Genomic DNA, 25,655 nt, shown 5'->3' on the forward strand with positions numbered 1-25,655 from the left:
TAACCAGAGGTGTCCCCCTTCCTTACAGTCTACCATACAGTCAATTGTTAAGATTGAAAAGAATTTGTAGCACTGAGTCTGAGTATGAAAGACAAGCCCTATGCTATTGTATTATGTGATCGTTAGCAAGGGGTATGATGAAAAGACACTACTACACAACTGCATGTCTAGAGTTAAGACTGTGGACAGGACTAGCCTTTTTATTCAGAAATCCTCCCCTATGTGTGGCAAATACATTTTATTGTCTACTACATTTTCACCTATACCTCTCAATCTATTAAGCACATAGTTAGAAGCACTAGCTGGCATATACATTCAAATGATCCTGTGGTTGTAAGGCCTGTTCCACTTTTCCAATTTCCGCTAATAAACATGCAACAAATCTGAGAGTAAACGATACCTACTACAACCCCAAACACTTCCTGTTCACCTTACCTGTGTCACAATTGTATCAATTGTAATGCTATGATTACATCCTCATACAGGAAAAAAGATAAAGTTACAGGGGAGGACAGACCAAGTATGTTGTTTATGTGCTGAAATGTCCTTGTGGTTTTTGCTATGTCCTAACCTGACTCCAAGTAAGAAGCTTGCTTCACACTTGTTTCACATCCTACTTCCATCTAGTATCTCGGTAGCCCAACCGCTGAAGAGGACGGTCCCTTTTCTTGAGCTACTTGGCAGGTGATTGGATGGTACTGTTTGTCTATCACCGTCTGGGTGTGTTAACTCCAACCAATCATATTGACGTGTCTACAGATAGCTATTCAACCATGATGAATAGTGAAAGAACTACAATGCAGCAGGCGCTTCTCGATGGCGTCACACCCGATCTCACCAAGATCCCACCCATAGCTGCCGCTAATTGGTTCGACTGGGCCTGGGTCGGTTTAAACTCCATTCTGAGCAATCCCAGATGGAGGCTGTATTGTGAACTTGTGAACTCAATACCGCCCCATCTGGCAGAGTCAGGTTAGAAAAATCTCTGGTTGCTAGGCATTTTAATGCCACAGGTCATGAAATATGTAGGCTCAGATCTCAAGGAATCGAAGATCCCAGATCTTAGACTGGTAGGCAACTCGCTTCACGTGCTGCAGCAGTGAATCTTGAGTTGATGGAATGTGTTCCAAACCTCCATCATTTTGTTCTTCTGGCCGAAGAAGATGCCTAAACCTAAACTTATTTCGAACCTTATCCTCAGTAAAACAAATACAAGAATACAAGAACCACTGGTCCGCAAAAAAATGGGGGCGTTTTTGGAGCGAGTATTCCGGTTACCAACACAAGCCGTCACCCTGGCCGGCTGATCTTTTAACAGCCTCCCCCCCCACACACACACACACACACACACACACACACACACACACACACACACACACACACACACACACACACACACACACACACACACACACATAACTTATACTGCCATGTCACCGTTGCAATAGCTTTTCCCCCCTTAATTACAGTACATTTAAGGCCCAATATTTCCACACATCTTCCTATATTAAAATGTCCTTACGGGAGGCTGGGCAGACGTACGAACCACATTGTCAAGCTCATGTCACCATCATCTGCCATAACCATATAACGACTTTGCAATGCAGCTACAGACAAATATGGACTGTGTCTAACCTAAATGTGTCATCATGGCTGTGATATCCTGATAATTATAACCTGTTCTATCACTCCAGTCCGGAGGAGGGCACCAGATACTAAGTCTGGTGCCCCTGGTTAGAAAGTATTCTGACATGCGCAGTCAAGGCTGCTTGCAAGCAGTATGTATGTTTACCCAAGCCGGTTCCTGTACACGAGACTTGAAAGCTAATAAAGATACAGTGACCTGAAATACTGCAGTGATTATTCTAGATATCAGCAAAGCTACGATATCACAATGGCATCAGGCCCTAACAAATCAGTCAGCATATGTGCCCATAAAACGGTCAAGGAATGACAGATAGAGATCTCCATATATGGCAATATCAGTTGGATCACTGGTGCAACTTAGCTGTGAGGTGGATGTGAGGTAAACGCTAGATGTGAGGGCCGCGAAGCGGCCCGAACTTCTAGTAGTTAGAAGCACTAGCTGGCATATACTTTCAAGTGATCCTGTGGTTGGTAAGGCCTTTTCCACTTCTCCAATTTTCGCTAACAAATGTGCAAAACATCTGAGAGTAAACGATACCTACCTACTACAACCCCAAACACTTCCTGTTCACCTTACCCGTGTCACAATTGTATCAATTGTGTAATGCCATGATTACATAGGCGACTCTTTCTACATCCTCATACAGGAAAAAAGATAAAGTTACAGGGGAGGGTTACAGACCAAGTATGTTGTTTATTTGTTGAAATGTCTTTGTGTTTTTTGCTGTCATGATGTCATGATGATACTTGATGAGCAGGGCATGGAACTTGCCGGAGGATAACGGTCACTCTGTATCCATAGTGAGTACCAAGCAGGTAGAACAGCCATGCTCCAGGGTGAATCAGTATCCTGGTGTCGGCCTCTTCATGGTTACATGGCAGCATGGAGTGGCTGGTGTCTGTGCCAACCACTGTGATGCCAGATGTAATGAAGACCAGCTTGCCCTCTGGCCAGGCAGTAGATGCAATCTTCCCGGAGACTAAGGTAAAGCGCGTTCAAACAGTCATGCAGGAAATCTGACCAATTCCCTGGTAGCTTGTTCTGACCAACCACCTTCTGTCATATCCCTTGCCTCTTCTGACTTATTTCCCAGCCGTAGTTTCCCTCTGTCAGATAGAGAGGGAGGTTGTTAAGATTTTAAGTTCAAACTGGAGCCACAAACCACCAAGGCACTTTTTGAAAGGAAGAAGCCGGGGATGCACCATGACACTTAATTATGAGTTTGGTTACAGTATGCAATGTTTAGGATCCAATACGATTGGATGGATGCTGTCATGGTCGAGGGACTCCGCCCTTAAGTCGACCTCCCACTCTAAATGAGACCAAGATCAGGGTCATATCCAGCTTTTGCGCCGGCGTCTAATCACCCTGTCAGGGTTTCTTTTCTCAATGACCCAATGTGTTAATGCTCACCGTTCATTATCCCTTGCTTGTTACCTTATGTTCCTTTTTATTTTTTTATTTTGAGTAGTATTATTATTAATAATTGTTTTACTTTTTATTTTTTCACAGAAGGTTTGACATAAATTGTATTCAAATAAACAAACTGAGATAATATAAAGACAATAAAGACATACAATACATGGAGAACAAACAAAAACAAAAAAGAAACAACCAAAAACACATAACAAATAAAGGGAGGGCAAGCAGCATACTACAATGACATAAGACTATAGATGCACACGAAGTTAAGCATTCATAATAAAAAGAAACACACAAGAGCACATCAAAAGGCAAATTGTAAGAGTACAACCAGGGCTTTCCAATCCAAAGAATCACTTCCCTTATAAATCAAAGTATACTGTAGATCCTTGGGCAAGTAATCTATCAGTGGCTGCAATATATCCATAAAGTTATTTTCCCTCCCTTTTATCTTAGCACTGAGCCTTTCCATCGGAAGTAGTACTCTATATATTTTTCTGTACCACTGAGTCACTGGTGGAGGTTTCTCGTGAATCCAGTTGAATAAAATGGATTTTCGGGCCACACGGAGGAGCGTATTAAGAAGCTTAGCTCCTCTTGGGTCTAGAACACCTAATTTGGATGGCAGCCAGTGTTGCCAGATTCTGTGGAAAACCAGCCCAAAGGAAAACATGTCAAGATTTTCAAAAATAATTGTGATTCATGATATTATCATGATAATCGTCAAAAATGAAAATGCAAGGACACATTTTTGGTGAACATCCTTTTTTAGTGATAAACCAATCTGGGAACCCAGGTTAAAAAAAGGAAAAACAGCGCCCTCTGCTGTTTTTTACAGCTCTGAAACTGTTCTTGAGAGATTAAACAAACAAGGTCTCAGGTAAGGAACCTGATATCCAAGCATTGACATGGTTCAATTAGTTATGTTGTAAATTAATAACTTGTTTTGTTTTCACACAGACAAAAGAAGGACAGAATACAAAAACAACAATCTTAAATAATTCAAAAGAAGTCAGAGAATCAATAGCAACAGCTTTTTCAAAGCACTCGTGCATAGGGGAATATTAATGACTATCCCGATAACTGAAATTCACTTCAACAAAATTATCTTGTGTTAATCATGATAAAATATAAAATCTTATATCCTCCCATCTCCCACCTCCCACCTAGTTGTTTGATGTTTTCCCCATATCGTGTAATTTCCATCTGTTAAGTGCTCCGCAAAAAATAACTGAGTAATGAATAAATATCATCTTTAACCACTTAAAACCTTAAAGTTTGTTGAATGGGGTCCCCCACCCCCTGTCCGTTTTCTGCTCTACACCCAATCTCTTCGCCAATCTCTCCCAAGCTCACAATTTGTCACTTTGTGACACTTGTGAGCTTGTAGATCAGCAATTTTCATGTAATGTTTGCCTATTTTCATAAGCAAACATCATTTCATTTTATTATGACATGCTTAGAAATTAATATGGATGCTAGGGCTCATGTTGTTACAAAGGCAATTTATTTTTCACAATGAAGAATTCACTTGTTTTCAGAAAAATAAATCAAAAGTTTAAAATTAAGAGTTGTGTCTTTTACATTATGACTATTGATAAACATTTAGACATTTCCTGAGTAAAAATAATCACTTCAAATGCATGGAGCAGATATATTATATCATCATTATAGTATGAAGGCATAACCACTATGAGCAATGCTGTCTTCGGTGGTTTATCTTGTGCTGCCCCCTACTGTTGCTTTTCCTTCATGAAAGTACATAATAGTCATAGCTACTTACATGCTGTAACAATTAGAGAATAATCATCATCCAACAAAATCATTTCACATTTTCTCCCAAATTAAAAACAGGTTTGAAAATAACCATATTGGAAATGATTTTTAAAATAATTTATCATATCTGTACTTCATTTTATCATATTTGTACTTCATATTAAGCATGCAGTACATCAGTAACTGTGTGTTTGTGAGCTTGCGTGCGTGCGTGCGTGCGTGAGTTCTCTTCTTAAGACAGGGTTGCAACAGTCAGTAAAGTGACTAGCAGGATCAGCAGGGATGAAAACTTGTGGAGACTTGTGGAGTGGGAGACTTGGAGACTGGGTGCCACTGACTGAGTGCCACTCCCCAACACAGACCTAACCGGCCGTGCAGCTGGAAAAGGAAAAACAAAATAATATCAAATCAGGTAAATAAAAGATACAGTATATGGAATTTATAAATTCATAATGCTGTGTGGCAGCTTTTGGGGTGAATTTACAATGAATATATATATATACACACACACACACACACACACACACACACACACACACACACACACACACACACACACACACACACACACTTTTCTTTATGTACCCCAACCACTGCTGTATGCCATCTCTGAGTTTATGGAAGTGACCAAATGCACCATAAAGATAAGATAACTGTACCTTTACTCTGCATTGTCCAAGTTAATGGTCCCACTGAGATGCCTGCAATGTCATAGGACACCTCCCTGCGTCGTCTTTGGTGGTAGCCAGGGTCGCAATGCTGCAGGGAAGTGACATTTATATTTGAGACACAGCTGATGCACAAAGACACTTAATCCTAATGTACTGTATACTTTGTCATACAAATGAGTCACTTGACTAAAATAATAATAACAATTTCACAGTCAAATCAAAACTTCAACAGCCTCGACAATGAGGGTCAAATTATTTCACAATACTATTAAATCCCAGAAAGTTGTTGATGGTTATTAGAAACCAATGTTAATTTCATTGACACTGAAACATACACAGTTCATAATATTGATTGTCAATTTCAATGGACAACGCACGCACGCACGCACGCACGCACGCACGCACGCACACACACACACACACACACACACACACACACACACACACACACACACACACACACACACACACACACACACACACACACACACACACACACACACACACACACACACACACACACACACACACACACGGATGGATACATACAGCAGCGCAGTCCTGTGTGGCTTGCACACACAAGTGGATCTGGCAGTGCAGGTAGATAGTGGAGTAGTTTGTGAAGGTGAACATCCTGAAGGAGAAACGTGCCACGTCGGAGACACCATTCCTGTCCAGTTCTACTGTAGTGTCCTCTTCATTAGGACACCTGGACCACAGGGAAGACCATTGCAATTAAAAAGCAATCTATCACGTAAGCAATAGGATTGAAAGGTAAGGGAGAAGATCAGTTTTTTTTTTTATGTTTATATGAGCAAAAAAAATGCCAATTAATATCTATTTCTAGTCTGTATAAACAGTCTCAAGAGTTAAGCTGAGACTGAACACTGAGGAATTGCTGTGTAGAGGTGTTGCTGTGCGGGGATCAGTTTCCAGTGTTAATACTCATCACTTTAAATCACACAATATCTCTCTTACTCGCTAACAAGGAGATCCCAGCGGACAGGACCGTCGGCGCTGGGGACAGGCGTGGCCCAGCAGGAGTCCAGAACAGTGGCGATCTGTCCTTTATCAATGCCCTTCGATCGCACCTCGATGTACATCCTCTGGTCTAATTCCACTTCCATGTTATCTTCGCCGGTGTAGGGGAAACGGTAGCCGGCGTCCAAGAATGGGATCATTTTCATTTGATAACTGCCCATCCCTGATGGAAGTCTCCTGGACACAATGCTACAGAAAAAACAAACAAGAAGTGATCAGAATGAGAAGAGACAGGATATTTTAAACCATGCCGAAATAATTTGATTCAACATAAGATTAGCAGCAATTATTTGCTATCACCATTTATATTCAAGACTCAAAGAATATACAAAAAGGGAATGAAGTCATTGTGTGACCTTGTCTATACAGGACAGGATAACCACTACAATACCTTGCCACCTTCTAATGGGAGGATTTATGGGAAATAAGGGGGTTGTGGTGGAATGAGTTTTGGGAAGGGGCAATGGCATGGTGAAACTCTCACCTCTCTATTGGTTTAATGCCGACATTCATAGACAGAGCCTGGGTCAGCGGGTACTCGCAGCTGAAAGGCAGGCGGATACTCTTCTGGCGACTGATGGGGGAATCATCATGGGGGTCCACCTCACCTTGGATGACATTTTCGTACTTGAAGTAGGTCCCATTGCTCTGTCAGGGGGGATGACACAATAGTATTAGGGATGTAAATGCTAATTCATACTTAAAAGTGTCCAGCCAACACTTACCTGGCTATACTTGTCAAAAGGGTCATCCGACAAAGCATGAATTAGCAATAAGTGTGAAGTTGTGAGCTGGAGTTCTTTATTTTTAGGTTAATTTAACGTGTTCAATAGATGCTTTGTAAATTTTGTCTACATCCATTGTGTTTTGCTGCAAAAACAAAATTCCATACAGACTTGAAATAAAGTCCATGTACTGTACTAACTGTTAAAAAGAAACAATATTATTTATACAGCTGGAATTCTTTACAGGTACTGTATCTACTGTGTTGATATTTGTAGCAGTTCTGTAACACAAAATCATTCTAGACTTTGGACATTTTTACCGTGAGAACTGTCCCACACTGCTCTGCATTGTTATCGAAGTGGAACACCAGCCTTCCGTCATGGAGAGTCCCTTTGCAGGATGAGTCCTTGAGGTGGAGGACCTCAGGATAGAAGCCAGCTTCAAACAGCTGGCAGCGGGACAGGGACATGTTGCCAGCACTACTGGCACATGAGACAAATGAATCTATGGAAGAGAGATAAGAATATACATTATATTTTATAATGCAATACACCAATAACGATAACTATGATAAGGACTCTGGCAAATTCGAACGGCAACCATTCCACTGTCAAAGCAACTCCATTCATGTAATTAAATGAAAATATATACAGACCTGTTAACCTATTATATCTTGAAAGACGGACCAGTTTCAAAATATATGTTCACTGTGACTAGTACCGTACCGTAGCTCTCGTTGTTGCGACGATGGTGGTTCTCATCACAGAAGCAGCCGTAGACGCCATCCTTCTGCCCACACCACTCATGCTCGACACAGTCCAGCTCCTCACAGGGGTCTGTCTCAGCTGGAGACATAAAATAAACAAGACAGAATAAGAGAAAGGGGAAAATACCTTTATTCACATCTATGACACGTGGCTAACTACAACTAGTAACTACACATGAGTTTTTCCAAGCTATTCTTAGCTATTCATCAATACAGTGTCTACGTACCACACTGCAAATCAGCACGCCACTGAGGGATTTCCAGCCCCAAGACTGCACAGGTTGTCTCATAGGCCGAGACAGCAGAACACAGCATGCCATTGGCTGGCGTGTAGAGGCAGAGGTCATAGACACAAGAAGTGAAGAATGGCTGAGGGTCAGAGTGCAGGTGGCAGGTGCTGAACGGGCCAGTTGTGTTGGTGATGATGCTACACATCCGTGAGTACTCCTTTTTGAAGTGACAGTTCTCTACGCCGCCACCGCTACGGTCATCTGTGGCCCCACATCTATCAAGGACATGGGGAGGTTCAGGCTTAATTAATATTTTGCAGTATGGTCACATCGCTCATGCGACAGTAACACAACACATGACGGTTCTCAGTTGAAAATAATACATTTTTGGAGAGGACATGGTTGTACGAAAAAGAAAGAGTGTTCTTTTTGTTGGACTCTTAAATGTACAAAGTCAAACACCATTCTGGATACAGTGATTTTTTTTCAAGGTTTTCCTCATGACGTAATATGTAACATAAAAATATTAAATATTTCATTGACTCACCCAGAACGGCTCTTGGGAGACTTCCAGCCATCACCAAAATCGTTGTCATTCAGTGCCACTGTGCCATCGGGCAAGGCTTTGTCATCTGCAGGGTCACCGTTGAAGTTACCACACATGCCAACAACTCTGTTGTGGCGGTTCTGACCCACTCTGACCATCAGAGTGCTATGGCCATCAAACTGGACAATAACATCGCTGGCGCTGACCACTACATAAGATCCAGCACTTTCCACCTGAGCTAGACTGCCTGCAGTGGCAGGGAGAGACACATCACTGTTGTTGTTAACCTGGAATATAAGAGAGAGAAAGAGAATTAATATTATATAATTCACGCTAATTCTACTGGTACAAGTGTCGTAGATAAATGTAAATACCCAAATAATGCTCTTTAAAGGGAAATTAAACCATCGCCCAATGTGACTTTTCTGCCATCTAAAGGCTAAAAATCATCTAAAGTACTACTGTAGGTTGACCTAGCCTGGCTCCAGCCCCTGAATCGCCCATTAAAATATATATATATGAGTGTCAAGCTAAGGTTGACCTTGGTGCACTGTGATGTAAGCCACACAGCTGCAACTAATACAATTAATAATGTTCATGCCAATGCCAATACGTTGGCACAGCTAAATCCAAAAACCCATTATTTATGTTATTACTGTAGCTGCACCTGTGTTGCTGTGTCCCAAGCTCAGTCTAGCCCTTTAGATGGTAGCAAAATTAGATGGGTTGGATTAGTTCACCTTAACAATGAATTTACCTTCACTATCCTGTTGGCTCCAATCCTGATATAGGCTGTCTCTTGTTCATTTGACAGGTATATGTCCACTGCTGACACAAATGACACACGATTGCTGCCACGGTGATTGTTAGTCGCGACCACTCTGAACTCAGTTTCAGTGCCAATGCGATTCACACTCTCACTGATGATGTAAGAGCACGTGCCCTGGAAATGAGCCAGTGCACCATCAAAGGTGATATAGTGGGGGTCCCCCCACACAGTGCAGGTCCGTGTCGGTTTCCGTATCGGTGCTCTCTGGCAGGAGAACTGGAAAGTATCACGACGGCAGATTTGGGAGAGTTTACAGGTTTTGTCGTGGCACTGCAGGCCCTCTGAGGTACAGTTGCACCACTGATGGCAAGTGCTGTCACTCCAGAAGGAGTCACCCAACTGGACAGGGGAACCTTAAAAACAAATCAAAAGGACAGGATAAGGCCAATGTAACAGACCAATGTAACATTCTATAAAACTTAAAAAATGCTGGAGTGATATTACAGTGATGACAACATATCACATAGTTTTACAACGTGGCTGGAGGCCAGCCGTCTATACAAGGCCCAAAATCACATATTGAGGGTCCTCTACACATGGTTCTCAATCTTTTCTGGCCGCGACACCCCAAAAGAATCATATTTGAACTGGGGACCCCCCACCCTGACAAGCACTTGTAGGAGTTACATTTTGTTTGACTCGGTTCCACAGAATAGCTGATCTACAAGCTCACAACGCAAGGCGGTGTGACTGTGAGCATGTAGATCGGCATTTTTCACAATTAATTAAAAAAAAATGCATTAAAAAAATGAATGTCCAAAAGGTCATATTTGACAATTTGGCCATTTGACAATTTTCTTTAGTTTGTTTATTACTTTTAAAACACAGTAATGGTATTATTATTATTATTATTATTGTGCCTGTGTGTCTCCCTGAAGAAAATCTTGCTAAAACAAAATTTATATACTGTACTTTCCAATTTTTGTATCATTAAAATTCGTCTGGATGGTTTATAACACATTATTCTGCGGTGTGACAAACTGAGAATACATATTACTAGTCAATACCCGGGGATGTGCACACACAAAGTATTTTCAGACTTTGGGCTATGCCCTGTGTACACAGTATGCTATAGTTAAATGTTTTGAGAGCTCATTAGATCATGGCTGTGTGTAACAACCCGGTCATTTACCTGATGTTGAGTTGTAAGTGTTAGCACAACCATGAGAAGTGCATGCATACATTGTTTCAGCTAAGCTATTTGTGCAAATAAGACGACATTGAACGTTGTATTTGTGTGTTTTTACCATCAAAAGTGCAGCCACGTGCACCGTCAACGCGAAAAGCCCAACGGCCAGCGACATTTACATTGCTGCCTGTGCGTAAATTTGAACAGTCGCTGGTTTGATCGGGGAAGGAGCATCCAATGGTGAAATGATGTGTGGAGTTGATCGTGTCATAGCCAGCCTGGAAAAACACAGAAATGTCAATGGGTAATAGTTTTGTACAGGTGAATGTATGTCTCAATTGTGCGCACAAGACAAATCGCAGATTACGTGGTCATGTGTTTGTGACAGCATCTGTGAAAGCAGATATGTTTGTTATCATTCAAAAAATATTTAACATGTTCTCACCTGTATGTCCAGAGATGTTGAAGCTATTTTGCCATAATTCATCAATACAAATGTGTACCGGTCTCCAAAGATCAACACTGCTTGGAAAGTTGTACGCTGAAAAAATAATACAAATAAATACTATTTAACTCACATACACTTACATACAGTATGAAACAGAAACAAACAATGCACCATTGATACAGGAGGAGGATGACTTTTACTTCTGAGACAATACAAAAAAATGACTTACTGATGTTCGGTCTAAAGTTGACCGGAGGTCAAGAGACCGGGCCATTCGAGATCGATGGTATGGCACCTCATACCATGTCGCAACAAACACCCACTGGGCAGAGAAACCAAGGCCTGGGAAGTACCGCTTAATGTCTTGTGTAGCCTGAATAAGGATACTGCCATGGGTGTATTGGTTATATGTGATTTCACCATTTCCACTGTTGTCCAAATCTGTCCAGAATGGAGCAATTATATCTATAGGCCCAAATGCTGGGAACTTGTGAGGTCGATTCTCACGCAACGGATTGTTAAAGGTAAGGTGTCCATTGGTGTTGACCTGAAAACAAATAAGTGGATAAAACAAACTTTACAAACTATATTTGGCAGTTGTGGCTGTGTTATTATAATCAAAGATTACTGTAAAAAAACGAAATCTTTTACATGTTCAGCGTTAAATTAACACATGATTTTACAGTGTATATGGCCTACAACTGACAGTCAAAAAGTGTATTAATAAAGCAAATATCTACTGCACATTTATTTAAAAAGAGCTTTATTTCCTTTTTTGTATATATATATATATATATATATATATATATATATATATATATATATATATATGTGTGTATATGTGTGTGTATATATATATACGTATATATTTTCGCAACCTAATATAGGAAGTTGCTTTGTTTGCCAATCAGCTGTAAACATTTAATACACAAAGAAAACATAATAATAATAATGTCATTTTTTAATAATGTCACTCAGGATGTCGCATACATGAAATTAATGTTGTGAACAGCAAAATTGTATACTTACGTATATCTGAGAATATCTACGTCCAAAGTAGTCAAAAGGTCGCTCTAGGCGAATGGCGGGAGAGCTCCCATCATTCACTCGGACCACTGCGGTTCCACCTTTACGGTAGAGTGGACCTACTGTAGGGTGTACAAAAATGAGGTAATATCAATATTAATGACCAAATTACAAATATTCAAGTTTACAAGCATTGTGTTTGTAGAGGATCCATATAATACTATCTGTAATATATAGGCCTACTTCTGATTTTGCTCAAATATATGCTGTAACTTACTCTACCTAATTCAAACATATTTAGAGGTATAAGAGGATTATTTCCTTGTTCATGGCTAAATTATAGGCATGTGTTCTACACACCTGACAGATGTTCATATGGCAGGTTGCCGTTAATACTATCAATGTCTTACCATTGATTGTATTAATGGCACCTATATGTTGTATATAGTAGTATGTAGTATTACCTTACTCCAACACCAATGGACACCTTACCTTTAATATAGTTATTCTCCTTATTCATAGTCGTAGATCAAAATAGTACTCATAGCAACCCTTTCAACTTTGTGTGAGAGATATTGAGTAAAAAAATCAAAATAACAATAACAAAAACAACAACAACAACAACAACAACATAACATTCAACATCAAACAAAAAATGTCTCAATCCAAATAAAAAATATAGATTGTTTGGCCCTTAATTTCTCTAATTTGTTCTTTTACTTTAATAAACATCTTTGTTTTGTTGTCTGTAAAGTATTGTTGAGTACTTAGAAAAGCGGTATATGAGTCTGAAGTGTTATTGTTATTGTTGTTATTATTGTTATTGTTATTGTTATATTATTATTAGTAGTAGTAGTAGTAGTAGTAGTAGTACAGAGATAAACTACTCAGCATCTAAGGAAAATGTAGTTAAGCCTACTATAATAGTGTATGGTATGGTTACAAAGTTCGTAGATTAGCTAGCCTACACTATCTTGTCCTCTTTACTCTGTGCCAAAATATTCTTTTTTCATTATCTGCAATTTCATATTAACAATCATGTGGATTGTGGAATACTAGTGCTGTGCTGCTTGTAAGAACATTAGGAGGCTATTTCTGTCGTACCTTCTGTGGGGCGAGTAGAAACTGTGGTTGTAGAATCTGTCTCTGGAACTGGTGTGAGTGTAGTAGTTGGCGTAGTTGTTGGAGTAGTTGTTGGAGTAGTTGTTTGTGTAGTGGGTGGTGTAGTCGGTGGTCTAGTGGGTGGTGTAGTGGGTGGTGTAACGGGTGGTGTAGTTGGTGGTGTAATCGGTGGTCTAGTTGGTGGTGTAGTGGGTGACGTAGTCGGTGGTCTAGTTGGTGGTGTAGTCGGTGGTGTAGTCGGTGGTCTAGTTGGTGGTGTAGTTGGTGGTGTAGTGGGTGGTGTAGTCGGTGGTCTAGTTGGTGGTGTAGTCGGTGGTCTAGTGGGTGGTGTAGTGGGTGGTGTAGTCGGTGGTCTAGTCGGTGGTCTAGTTGGTGGTGTGGTTGGTGGTGTAGTGGGTGGTGTAGTCGGTGGTCTAGTTGGTGGTGTAGTCGGTGGTCTAGTGGGTGGTGTAGTGGGTGGTGTAGTGGGTGGTGTAGTCGGTGGTCTAGTTGGTGGTGTAGTCGGAGGTCTAGTTGGTGGTGTAATGGGTGGTGTAGTCGGTGGTCTAGTTGGTGGTGTAGTAGGTGGTGTAGTCGGCGGTCTAGTTGGTGGTGTAGTGGGTGGTGTAGTCGGCGGTCTAGTTGGTGGTGTAGTGGGTGGTGTAGTCGGTGGTTTAGTTGGTGGTGTAGTGGGTGGTCTAGTTGGTGGTGTAGTGGGTGGTGTAATCGGTGGTCTAGTTGGTGGCGTAGTCGGTGGTGCAGTCGGTGGTGTAGTCGGTGGTGTAGTCAGTGGTGTAGTGGGTGGTCTAGTTGGTGGTGTAGTGGGTGGTGTAGTCGGTGGTCTAGTCGGTGGCGTAGTCGGTGGCGTAGTCGGTGGAGTAGTCGGTGGTGTAGTCGGTGGTGTAGTCGGTGGTCTAGTTGGTGGTGTAGTCGGTGGTGTAGTCGGTGGTCTAGTCGGTGGTGTAGTCGGTGGTCTAGTGGGTGGTGTAGTGGGTGGTGTAGTCGGCGGTCTAGTTGGTGGTGTAGTGGGTGGTGTAGTCGGTGGTTTAGTTGGTGATGTAATGGGTGGTGTAGTGGGTGGTGTAGTCGGTGGTCTAGTTGGTGGTGTAGTCGGTGGTCTAGTTGGTGGTGTAATGGGTGGTGTAGTTGGTGGTGTAGTCGGTGGTCTAGTTGGTGGTGTAGTCGGTGGTCTAGTTGGTGGTGTAATGGGTGGTGTAGTCGGTGGTCTAGTTGGTGGTGTAGTCGGTGGCGTAGTCGGTGGTGTAGTCGGTGGTGTAGTGGGTGGTGTAGTTAGTGGTGTAGTGGGTGGTCTAGTTGGTGGTGCAGTGGGTGGTGTAGTCGGTGGTCTAGTTGGTGGTGTAATCGGTGGTCTAGTTGGTGGTGTAGTGGGTGGTCTAGTTGGTGGTGTAGTCGGTGGTCTAGTCGGTGGTGTAGTCGGTGGTGTAGTCGGTGGTCTAGTTGGTGGTGTAGTGGGTGGTGTAGTGGGTGGTGTAGTCGGTGGTCTAGTTGGTGGTGTAGTCGGTGGTCTAGTTGGTGGTGTAGTCGGTGGTCTAGTTGGTGGTGTAGTGGGTGGTGTAGTGGGTGGTGTAGTGGGTGGTCTAGTTGGTGGTGCAGTCGGTGGTGTACTGGGTGGTGTAGTGGGTGGTGTAGTCGGTGGTCTAGTTGGTGGTGTAGTGAGTGGTGTAGTGGGTGATGTAGGTGGTGGTGAATTTGTAGTGACTGTAACCACTGTAAATGTAAAACATTCATATCAGTAAGTGCAGGCAGAGAAAAATGTAATTGCCATCAAACGTGTACTTAAAAAGGAAGAGTCTCAGGTTTTATTCATTGAATCATAAACTCTTACCAATTGAGTCGGGGTCCACAGGAAGGGAGAAGTTAGAGCTGGTTGCAGCCTCCACAAGAGTTTCACTCACAGAAGTGGCATTTGGTGTTCCGTTCCCTGCGTTGAATATTAATTCAGCATCTACCTTCACTGATCCTGAGCTATAAAAGTGATTTTGAAAAGTTGTGTTTTGTTAGGATTATTTATTGCACTGCATTAATGTTGCTAATCAATAGTAAAGCATTTCGAAGTAATATAATAAAGACCCTCAATGCTTACCTGAAACCTGTTACAACAGTGCGACTGAAAGTATCACCAAATGTTCTTGTATAGATGATGTTCATCTGTAAACAAAACATAAAGTTGAAGTCAGAGACACAGTTTTGCATCTCAGGCGTTACACATATTACCTGTGCGTTATTGTTTGCAGTCAGTACACTGAATTGCTGTTGTGAACATGAAGCATGATAATGGACTTACCGCTAGAGTTATTTCGTCCGATAAGGCCTGGAAGGCAGCAGAGGATTTATCTGAAAGTTCTGCTGTGAAGCTTTGATTTATTTTGAATGCCAACAGAATCTTTGTCTCTGCTGGTGGTGCAGATGTTGTGTGTGTAGTCGATGGTGTAGTCGGTGGTGTAGTTGGTGGTCTAGTCTGTGGTGTAGTGGGTTGTGTAGTTGGTGGTGCAGTGGGTGGTGTAGTGGGTGGTGTAGTCGGTGGTCTAGTCGGTGGTCTAGTTGGTGGTGTGGTTGGTGGTGTAGTGGGTGGTGTAATCGGTGGTCTAGTTGGTGGTGTAGTCGGTGGTCTAGTGGGTGGTCTAGTGGGTGGTGTAGTGGGTGGTGTAGTGGGTGGTGTAGTCGGTGGTCTAGTTGGTGGTGTAGTCGGAGGTCTAGTTGGTGGTGTAATGGGTGGTGTAGTCGGTGGTCTAGTTGGTGGTGTAGTAGGTGGTGTAGTCGGCGGTCTAGTTGGTGGTGTAGTGGGTGGTGTAGTCGGCGGTCTAGTTGGTGGTGTAGTGGGTGGTGTAGTCGGTGGTTTAGTTGGTGGTGTAGTGGGTGGTCTAGTTGGTGGTGTAATGGGTGGTGTAATCGGTGGTCTAGTTGGTGGCGTAGTCGGTGGTGCAGTCGGTGGTGTAGTCGGTGGTGTAGTCAGTGGTGTAGTGGGTGGTCTAGTTGGTGGTGTAGTGGGTGGTGTAGTCGGTGGTCTAGTCGGTGGCGTAGTCGGTGGCGTAGTCGGTGGAGTAGTCGGTGGTGTAGTCGGTGGTGTAGTCGGTGGTCTAGTCGGTGGTGTAGTCGGTGGTCTAGTGGGTGGTGTAGTGGGTGGTGTAGTCGGCGGTCTAGTTGGTGGTGTAGTGGGTGGTGTAGTCGGTGGTTTAGTTGGTGATGTAATGGGTGGTGTAGTGGGTGGTGTAGTCGGTGGTCTAGTTGGTGGTGTAGTCGGAGGTCTAGTTGGTGGTGTAATGGGTGGTGTAGTCGGTGGTCTAGTTGGTGGTGTAGTAGGTGGTGTAGTCGGCGGTCTAGTTGGTGGTGTAGTGGGTGGTGTAGTCGGCGGTCTAGTTGGTGGTGTAGTGGGTGGTGTAGTCGGTGGTTTAGTTGGTGGTGTAGTGGGTGGTCTAGTTGGTGGTGTAATGGGTGGTGTAATCGGTGGTCTAGTTGGTGGCGTAGTCGGTGGTGCAGTCGGTGGTGTATTCGGTGGTGTAGTCAGTGGTGTAGTGGGTGGTCTAGTTGGTGGTGTAGTGGGTGGTGTAGTCGGTGGTCTAGTCAGTGGCGTAGTCGGTGGCGTAGTCGGTGGAGTAGTCGGTGGTGTAGTCGGTGGTCTAGTTGGTGGTGTAGTCGGTGGTGTAGTCGGTGGTCTAGTCGGTGGTGTAGTCGGTGGTCTAGTGGGTGGTGTAGTCGGTGGTGTAGTCGGTGGTCTAGTTGGTGGTGTAGTCGGTGGTGTAGTCGGTGGTCTAGTCGGTGGTGTAGTCGGTGGTCTAGTGGGTGGTGTAGTGGGTGGTGTAGTCGGCGGTCTAGTTGGTGGTGTAGTGGGTGGTGTAGTCGGTGGTTTAGTTGGTGATGTAATGGGTGGTGTAGTGGGTGGTGTAGTCGGTGGTCTAGTTGGTGGTGTAGTCGGTGGTCTAGTTGGTGGTGTAATGGGTGGTGTAGTCGGTGGTCTAGTTGGTGGTGTAGTCGGTGGCGTAGTCGGTGGTGTAGTCGGTGGTGTAGTGGGTGGTGTAGTTAGTGGTGTAGTGGGTGGTCTAGTTGGTGGTGCAGTGGGTGGTGTAGTCGGTGGTCTAGTTGGTGGTGTAATCGGTGGTCTAGTTGGTGGTGTAGTGGGTGGTCTAGTTGGTGGTGTAGTCGGTGGTCTAGTCGGTGGTGTAGTCGGTGGTGTAGTCGGTGGTCTAGTTGGTGGTGTAGTGGGTGGTTTAGTGGGTGGTGTAGTGGGTGGTGTAGTCGGTGGTCTAGTTGGTGGTGTAGTCGGTGGTCTAGTTGGTGGTGTAGTCGGTGGTCTAGTTGGTGGTGTAGTGGGTGGTGTAGTGGGTGGTGTAGTGGGTGGTGTAGTGGGTGGTCTAGTTGGTGGTGCAGTCGGTGGTGTAGTGGGTGGTGTAGTCGGTGGTCTAGTTGGTGGTGTAGTGAGTGGTGTAGTGGGTGATGTAGGTGGTGGTGAATTTGTAGTGACTGTAACCACTGTAAATGTAAAACATTCATATCAGTAAGTGCAGGCAGAGAAAAATGTAATTGCCATCAAACGTGTACTTAAAAAGGAAGAGTCTCAGGTTTTATTCATTGAATCATAAACTCTTACCAATTGAGTCGGGGTCCACAGGAAGGGAGAAGTTAGAGCTGGTTGCAGCCTCCACAAGAGTTTCACTCACAGAAGTGGCATTTGGTGTTCCGTTCCCTGCGTTGAATATTAATTCAGCATCTACCTTCACTGATCCTGAGCTATAAAAGTGATTTTGAAAAGTTGTGTTTTGTTAGGATTATTTATTGCACTGCATTAACGTTGCTAATCAATAGTAAAGCATTTCGAAGTAATATAATAAAGACCCTCAATGCTTACCTGAAACCTGTTACAACAGTGCGACTGAAAGTATCACCAAATGTTCTTGTATAGATGATGTTCATCTGTAAACAAAACATAAAGTTGAAGTCAGAGACCCAGTTTTGCATCTCAGGCGTTACACATATTACCTGTGCGTTATTGTTTGCAGTCAGTACACTGAATTGCTGTTATGAACATGAAGCATGATAATGGACTTACCGCTAGAGTTATTTCGTCCGATAAGGCCTGGAAGGCAGCAGAGGATTTATCTGAAAGTTCTGCTGTGAAGCTTTGATTTATTTTGAATGCCAACAGAATCTTTGTCTCTGCTGGTGGTGCAGATGTTGTGTGTGTAGTCGATGGTGTAGTCGGTGGTGTAGTTGGTGGTCTAGTCTGTGGTGTAGTGGGTTGTGTAGTTGGTGGTGTAGTGGGTGGTGTAGTCGGTGGTCTAGTTGGAAGTGTAGTCGGTGGTGTAGTTGGTGGTGTAGTCGGTGGTCTAGTTGGTGGTCTAGTTGGTGGTGTACCGGCTGTAGTTGCACCAGCAGTAGTTGGACCGGCTGTAGTTGGACCCACTGTAGTTGCAGCAGCAGTAGTTGGACTGGCTGTAGTTGGACCGGCTGTAGTTGCACTAGCAGTAGTTGGACCGGCTGTAGTTGCAGCAGCAGTAGTTGGACCGGCTGTAGTTACACCAGCAGTAGTTGGACCGGCTGTAGTTGCAGCAGCAGTAGTTGGACCGGCTGTAGTTAACCCAGCAGTACTTGGACCGGCTGTAGTTGCAGCAGCAGTAGTTGGACCGGCTGTAGTTACACCAGCAGTAGTTGGACCGGCTGTAGTTGGACCAGCAGTAGTTGGACCGGCTGTAGTTGGAGTAGCAGTAGTTGGACCGGCTGTAGTTGCAGCAGCAGTAGTTGGTCCGGCTGTAGTTGCAGCAGCAGTAGTTGGACCGGCTGTAGTTGGAGTAGCAGTAGTTGGACCGGCTGTAGTTGCAGCAGCAGTAGGTGGACCGGCTGTAGTTGCACCAGCAGTAGTTGGACCGGCTGTAGTTGCACCAGCAGTAGTTGGATCGGCTGAAGTTGGACCCACTTTAGTTGCAGCAGCAGTAGTTGGACCGGCTGTAGTTACACCAGCAGTAGTTGGACCGGCTGTAGTTGCAGCAGCAGTAGTTGGACCGGCTGTAGTTACACCAGCAGTAGTTGGACCGGCTGTAGTTGCACCAGCAGTAGTTGGACCGGCTGTAGTTGCAGCAGCAGTAGTTGGACCGGCTGTAGTTGCACCAGCAGTAGTTGGACCCACTGTAGTTGCAGCAGCAGTAGTTGGACCGGCTGTAGTTGCAGCAGCAGGAGGTGGACCGGCTGTAGTTGCACCAGCAGTAGTTGAACCGGCTTCAGTTGGACCCACTGTAGTTGCAGCAGCAGTAGTTGGACTGGCTGTAGTTGCAGCAGCAGTAGGTGGACCGGCTGTAGTTGAAGCAGCAGTAGTTTGACCGGCTGTAGTTGCACCAGCAGTAGTTGGACTGGCTGTAGTTGCAGCAGCAGTAGGTGGACCGGCTGTAGTTGAAGCAGCAGTAGTTTGACCGGCTGTAGTTGCACCAGCAGTAGTTGGACCGGCTGTAGTTGCAGCAGCAGTAGGTGGACCGGCTGTAGTTACACCAGCAGTACTTGGACCGGCTGTAGTTGCAGCAGTGGGTGGTGTAGTAGGTGGTCTAGTTGGTGGTGTAGTGGGTGGTATAGTTGGTGGTGTAGTGGGTGGTGTAATCGGTGGTCTAGTTGGTGGTGTAGTCGGTGGTGTAGTTGGTGGTGTAGTCGCTGGTCTAGTTGGTGGTCTAGTTGGTGGTGTAGTCGGTGGTCTAGTTGGTTGTGTAGTGGTTGGTGTAGTGGGTGGTGTAGTCGGTGGTCTAGTTGGTGGTGTAGTGGGTGGTGTAGTGGGTGGTGTAGTTGGTGGTTTAGTGGGTGGTGTAGTTGGTGGTGTAATGGGTGGTGTAGTCGGTGGTGTAGTGGGTGGTGTAGTGGGTGGTGTAGTTGGTGGTGTAGTGGGTGGTGTAGTTGGTGGTCTAGTTGGTGGTGTAGTGGGTGGTGTAGTTGGTGGTGTAATGGGTGGTGTAGTCGGTGGTGTAGTTTGTGTAGTGGGTGGTGTAGTCAGTGGTGTAGTGGATGGTGTGGTTGGTGGTGTAGTGGGTGGTGCAGTGGGTGGTCTAGTTGATGGTGTAGTTGGTGGTGTAGTGGGTGGTGTAGTGGGTGGTCTAGTTGGTGGTGCAGTCGGTGGTGTAGTGGGTGGTGTAGTGGGTGGTGTAGTGGGTGGTCTAGTTGGTGGTGTAGTGGGTTGTGTAGTGAGTGGTGTAGTAGGTGGTCTAGTTGGTGGTGTAGTGGGTGGTATAGTTGGTGGTGTAGTGGGTGGTGTAATCGGTGGTCTAGTTGGTGGTGTAGTCGGTGGTGTAGTTGGTGGTGTAGTCGCTGGTCTAGTTGGTGGTCTAGTTGGTGGTGTAGTCGGTGGTCTAGTTGGTTGTGTAGTGGTTGGTGTAGTGGGTGGTGTAGTCGGTGGTCTAGTTGGTGGTGTAGTGGGTGGTGTAGTGGGTGGTGTAGTTGGTGGTTTAGTGGGTGGTGTAGTTGGTGGTGTAATGGGTGGTGTAGTCGGTGGTGTAGTGGGTGGTGTAGTGGGTGGTGTAGTTGGTGGTGTAGTGGGTGGTGTAGTTGGTGGTCTAGTTGGTGGTGTAGTGGGTGGTGTAGTTGGTGGTGTAATGGGTGGTGTAGTCGGTGGTGTAGTTTGTGTAGTGGGTGGTGTAGTCAGTGGTGTAGTGGATGGTGTGGTTGGTGGTGTAGTGGGTGGTGCAGTGGGTGGTCTAGTTGATGGTGTAGTTGGTGGTGTAGTGGGTGGTGTAGTGGGTGGTCTAGTTGGTGGTGCAGTCGGTGGTGTAGTGGGTGGTGTAGTGGGTGGTGTAGTGGGTGGTCTAGTTGGTGGTGTAGTGGGTTGTGTAGTGAGTGGTGTAGTGGGTGGTGTAGGTGGTGGTGAATTTGTAGTGATTGTTGTTAAAGGTGCTGCTGTGCTGGTTGCTGGAGCCGGAGGCAAAACCACTGTAAAGGTAAAACATTCATATCAGTAAGTGCAGGCAGAGAAAAATTGAATTGCCTTCAAACGTGTACTTAAAAAGGAAGAGTCTCAGGTTTTATTTATTGAATCAGAAACTCTTACCAATTGAGGAGGTGTCCACAGGAAGGGAGAAGTTAGAGCTGGTTGCAGCCTCCACAAGAGTTTCACTCACAGAAGTGGTATTTGGTGTTGCATGCCCTGGGTTGAATATTAATTCAGCATCTACCTTCACTGATCCTGAGCTATAAAAGTGATTTTGAAAAGTTGTGTTTTGTTAGGATTATTTATTGCACTGCATTAACGTTGCTTATCAATAGTAAAGCATTTCGAAGTAATATAATAAAGACCCTCAGTGCTTACCTGAAACCTGTTACAACAGTGCGATTGAAAGTATCACCAAATGCTCTTGTATAGATGATGTTCATCTGTAAACAAAACATAAAGTTGAAGTCAGAGACCCAGTTTTGCATCTCAGGCGTTACACATATTACCTGTGCGTTATTGTTTGCAGTCAGTACACTGAATTGCTGTTATGAACATGAAGCATGATAATGGACTTACCGCTAGAGTTACTTCGTCCGATAAGGCCTGGAAGGCAGCAGAGGTTTTATCTGAAAGTTCTGCTGTGAAGTTTTGATTTATTTTGAATGCCAACACAATCTTTGTCTCTGCTGGTGGTGCAGATGTTGTGTGTGTAGTCGATGGTGTAGTCGGTGGTGTCGTTGGTGGTCTAGTCTGTGGTGTAGTGGGTTGTGTAGTTGGTGGTGCAGTGGGTGGTGTAGTCGGTGGTCTAGTTGGAAGTGTAGTCGGTGGTGTAGTTGGTGGTGTAGTCGGTGGTCTAGTTGGTGGTCTAGTTGGTGGTCGGTAGGGTGTAGTTGCACCAGCAGTAGCTGGACCGGCTGTAGTTGGACCCACTGTAGTTGCACCAGCAGTAGTTGGACTGGCTGTAGTTGGACCGGCTGTAGTTGCACCAGCAGTAGTTGGACCGGCTGTAGTTGCAGCAGCAGTAGTTGGACCGGCTGTACTTACACCAGCAGTAGTTGGACCGGCTGTAGTTGCAGCAGCAGTAGTTGGACCAGCTGTTGTTGCACCAGCAGTAGATTGACCGGCTGTAGTTGCACCAGCAGTAGTTGGACCGGCTGTAGTTGGAGTAGCAGTAGTTGGACCGGCTGTAGTTGCAGCAGCAGTAGTTGGTCCGGATGTAGTTGCAGCAGCAGTAGTTGGACCGGCTGTAGTTGGAGTAGCAGTAGTTGGACCGGCTGTAGTTGCAGCAGCAGTAGGTGGACCGGCTGTAGTTGCACCAGCAGTAGTTGGACCGGCTGTAGTTGCACCAGCAGTAGTTGGATCGGCTGAAGTTGGACCCACTTTAGTTGCAGCAGCAGTAGTTGGACCGGCTGTAGTTACACCAGCAGTAGTTGGACCGGCTGTAGTTGGACCCACTGTAGTTGAACCGGCTGCAGTTGGACCCACTGTAGTTACAGCAGCAGTAGTTGGACTGGCTGTAGTTGCAGCAGAAGTAGGTGGACCGGCTGTAGTTGCAGCAGCAGTAGTTTGACCGGCTGTAGTTGCAGCAGTAGTTGGACTGGCTGTAGTTGCAGCAGCAGTAGTTGGACCGGCTGTAGTTGCAGCAGCAGTAGTTTGACCGACTGTACTTGCACCAGCAGTAGTTGGACTGGCTGTAGTTGGACCCACTGTAGTTGCAGCAGCAGTAGTTGGACCGGCTGTAGTTACACCAGCAGTAGTTGGACCGGCTGTAGTTGCAGCAGTGGGTGGTGTAGTGGGTGGTCTAGTTGGTGGTGTAGTGGGTTGTGTAGTGAGTGGTGTAGTGGGTTGTGTAGTGGGTGGTGTAGTGGGTGGTCTAGTTGCTGGTGTAGTGGGTGGTATAGTTGGTGGTGTAGTGGGTGGTGTAATCGGTGGTCTAGTTGGTGGTGTAGTCGGTGGTGTAGTTGGTGGTGTAGTCGGTGGTCTAGTTGGTGGTCTAGTTGGTGGAGTAGTCGGTGGTCTAGTTGGTTGTGTAGAGGGTGGTGTAGTGGGTGGTGTAGTCGGTGGTCCAGTTGGTGGTGTAGTGGGTGGTGTAGTGAGTGGTGTAGTTGGTGGTCTAGTTGGTGGTGTAGTGGGTGGTGTAGTTGGTGGTGTAATGGGTGGTTTAGTCGGTGGTGTAGTTTGTGTAGTGGGTGGTGTAGTCAGTGGTGTAGTGGATGGTGTGGTCGGTGGTGTAGTGGGTGGTGCAGTGGGTGGTCTAGTTGATGGTGTAGTTGGTGGTGTAGTGGGTGGTGTAGTGGGTGGTCTAGTTGGTGGTGCAGTCGGTGGCGTAGTGGGTGGTGTAGTGGGTGGTGTAGTGGGTGGTCTAGTTGGTGGTGTAGTGGGTTGTGTAGTGAGTGGTGTAGTGGGTTGTGTAGTGAGTGGTGTAGTTGGTTGTGTAGTGGGTGGTGTAGTGGGTGGTCTAGTTGGTGGTGTAGTGGGTGGTATAGTTGGTGGTGTAGTGGGTGGTGTAATCGGTGGTCTAGTTGATGGTGTAGTTGGTGGTGTAGTGGGTGGTGTAGTGGGTGGTCTAGTTGGTGGTGCAGTCGGTGGTGTAGTGGGTGGTGTAGTGGGTGGTGTAGTGGGTGGTCTAGTTGGTGGTGTAGTGGGTTGTGTAGTGAGTGGTGTAGTGGGTGGTGTAGGTGGTGGTGAATTTGTAGTGATTGTTGTTAAAGGTGCTGCTGTGCTGGTTGCTGGAGCCGGAGGCAAAACCACTGTAAAGGTAAAACATTCATATCAGTAAGTGCAGGCAGAGAAAAATGTAATTGCCATCAAACGTGTAGGCCTACTTAAAAAGGAAGAGTCTCAGGTTTTATTTATTGAATCAGAAACTCTTACCAATTGAGGAGGTGTCCACAGGAAGGGAGAAGTTAGAGCTGGTTGCAGCCTCCACAAGAGTTTCACTCACAGAAGTGGTATTTGGTGTTGCATTCCCTGGGTTGAATATTAATTCAGCATCTACCTTCACTGATCCTGAGCTATAAAAGTGATTTTGAAAAGTTGTGTTTTGTTAGGATTATTTATTGCACTGCATTAACGTTGCTTATCAATAGTAAAGCATTTCGAAGTAATATAATAAAGACCCTCAGTGCTTACCTGAAACCTGTTACAACAGTGCGATTGAAAGTATCACCAAATGCTCTTGTATAGATGATGTTCATCTGTAAACAAAACATAAAGTTGAAGTCAGAGACCCAGTTTTGCATCTCAGGCGTTACACATATTACCTGTGCGTTATTGTTTGCAGTCAGTACACTGAATTGCTGTTATGAACATGAAGCATGATAATGGACTTACCGCTAGAGTTACTTCGTCCGATAAGGCCTGGAAGGCAGCAGAGGTTTTATCTGAAAGTTCTGCTGTGAAGTTTTGATTTATTTTGAATGCCAACACAATCTTTGTCTCTGCTGGTGGTGCAGATGTTGTGTGTGTAGTCGATGGTGTAGTCGGTGGTGTAGTTGGTGGTCTAGTCTGTGGTGTAGTGGGTTGTGTAGTTGGTGGTGCAGTGGGTGGTGTAGTCGGTGGTCTAGTTGGAAGTGTAGTCGGTGGTGTAGTTGGTGGTGTAGTCGGTGGTCTAGTTGGTGGTCTAGTTGGTGGTCGGTAGGCTGTAGTTGCACCAGCAGTAGCTGGACCGGCTGTAGTTGGACCCACTGTAGTTGCACCAGCAGTAGTTGGACTGGCTGTAGTTGGACCGGCTGTAGTTGCACCAGCAGTAGTTGGACCGGCTGTAGTTGGAGTAGCAGTAGTTGGACCGGCTGTAGTTGCTGCAGCAGTAGTTGGTCCGGCTGTAGTTGCAGCAGCAGTAGTTGGACCGGCTGTAGTTGGAGTAGCAGTAGTTGGACCGGCTGTAGTTGCAGCAGCAGTAGGTGGACCGGCTGTAGTTGCACCAGCAGTAGTTGGACCGGCTGTAGTTGCACCAGCAGTAGTTGGATCGGCTGAAGTTGGACCCACTTTAGTTGCAGCAGCAGTAGTTGGACCGGCTGTAGTTACACCAGCAGTAGTTGGACCGGCTGTAGTTGGACCCACTGTAGTTGAACCGGCTGCAGTTGGACCCACTGTAGTTACAGCAGCAGTAGGTGGACCGGCTGTAGTTGCAGCAGCAGTAGTTTGACCGGCTGTAGTTGCAGCAGTAGTTGGACTGGCTGTAGTTGCAGCAGCAGTAGTTGGACCGGCTGTAGTTGCAGCAGCAGTAGTTGGACCGGCTGTAGTTGCAGCAGCAGTAGTTTGACCGACTGTACTTGCACCAGCAGTAGTTGGACTGGCTGTAGTTGGACCCACTGTAGTTGCAGCAGCAGTAGTTGGACCGGCTGTAGTTACACCAGCAGTAGTTGGACCGGCTGTAGT

The 25,655-nt window shown here is 45.3% G+C and overlaps 1 protein-coding gene across 1 annotated transcript; it reads right to left on the minus strand.

Moving 5' to 3' along the window:
- Positions 1 to 2,382: 2,382 nt before the first annotated feature.
- On the minus strand, positions 2,383 to 11,272 carry LOC311060102 (alpha-tectorin-like; the record flags this gene model as incomplete). The annotated part of the gene is made up of 12 exons (XM_084078226.1): positions 2,383 to 2,627; positions 5,506 to 5,605; positions 6,067 to 6,226; positions 6,496 to 6,747; positions 7,043 to 7,206; positions 7,604 to 7,788; positions 8,010 to 8,129; positions 8,278 to 8,555; positions 8,828 to 9,114; positions 9,585 to 9,872; positions 10,965 to 11,063; positions 11,231 to 11,272. The coding sequence occupies 12 exons, from the start codon at positions 11,270 to 11,272 to the stop codon at positions 2,383 to 2,385; spliced, it is 2,220 nt and encodes a 739-aa protein (XP_083934352.1).
- Positions 11,273 to 25,655: the final 14,383 nt, after the last annotated feature.

The sequence above is a fragment of the Gymnoscopelus microlampas genome (genome assembly GCF_963454915.1).
Source record: "Gymnoscopelus microlampas genome assembly, chromosome: 14".
NCBI lineage: Eukaryota > Metazoa > Chordata > Actinopteri > Myctophiformes > Myctophidae > Gymnoscopelus > Gymnoscopelus microlampas.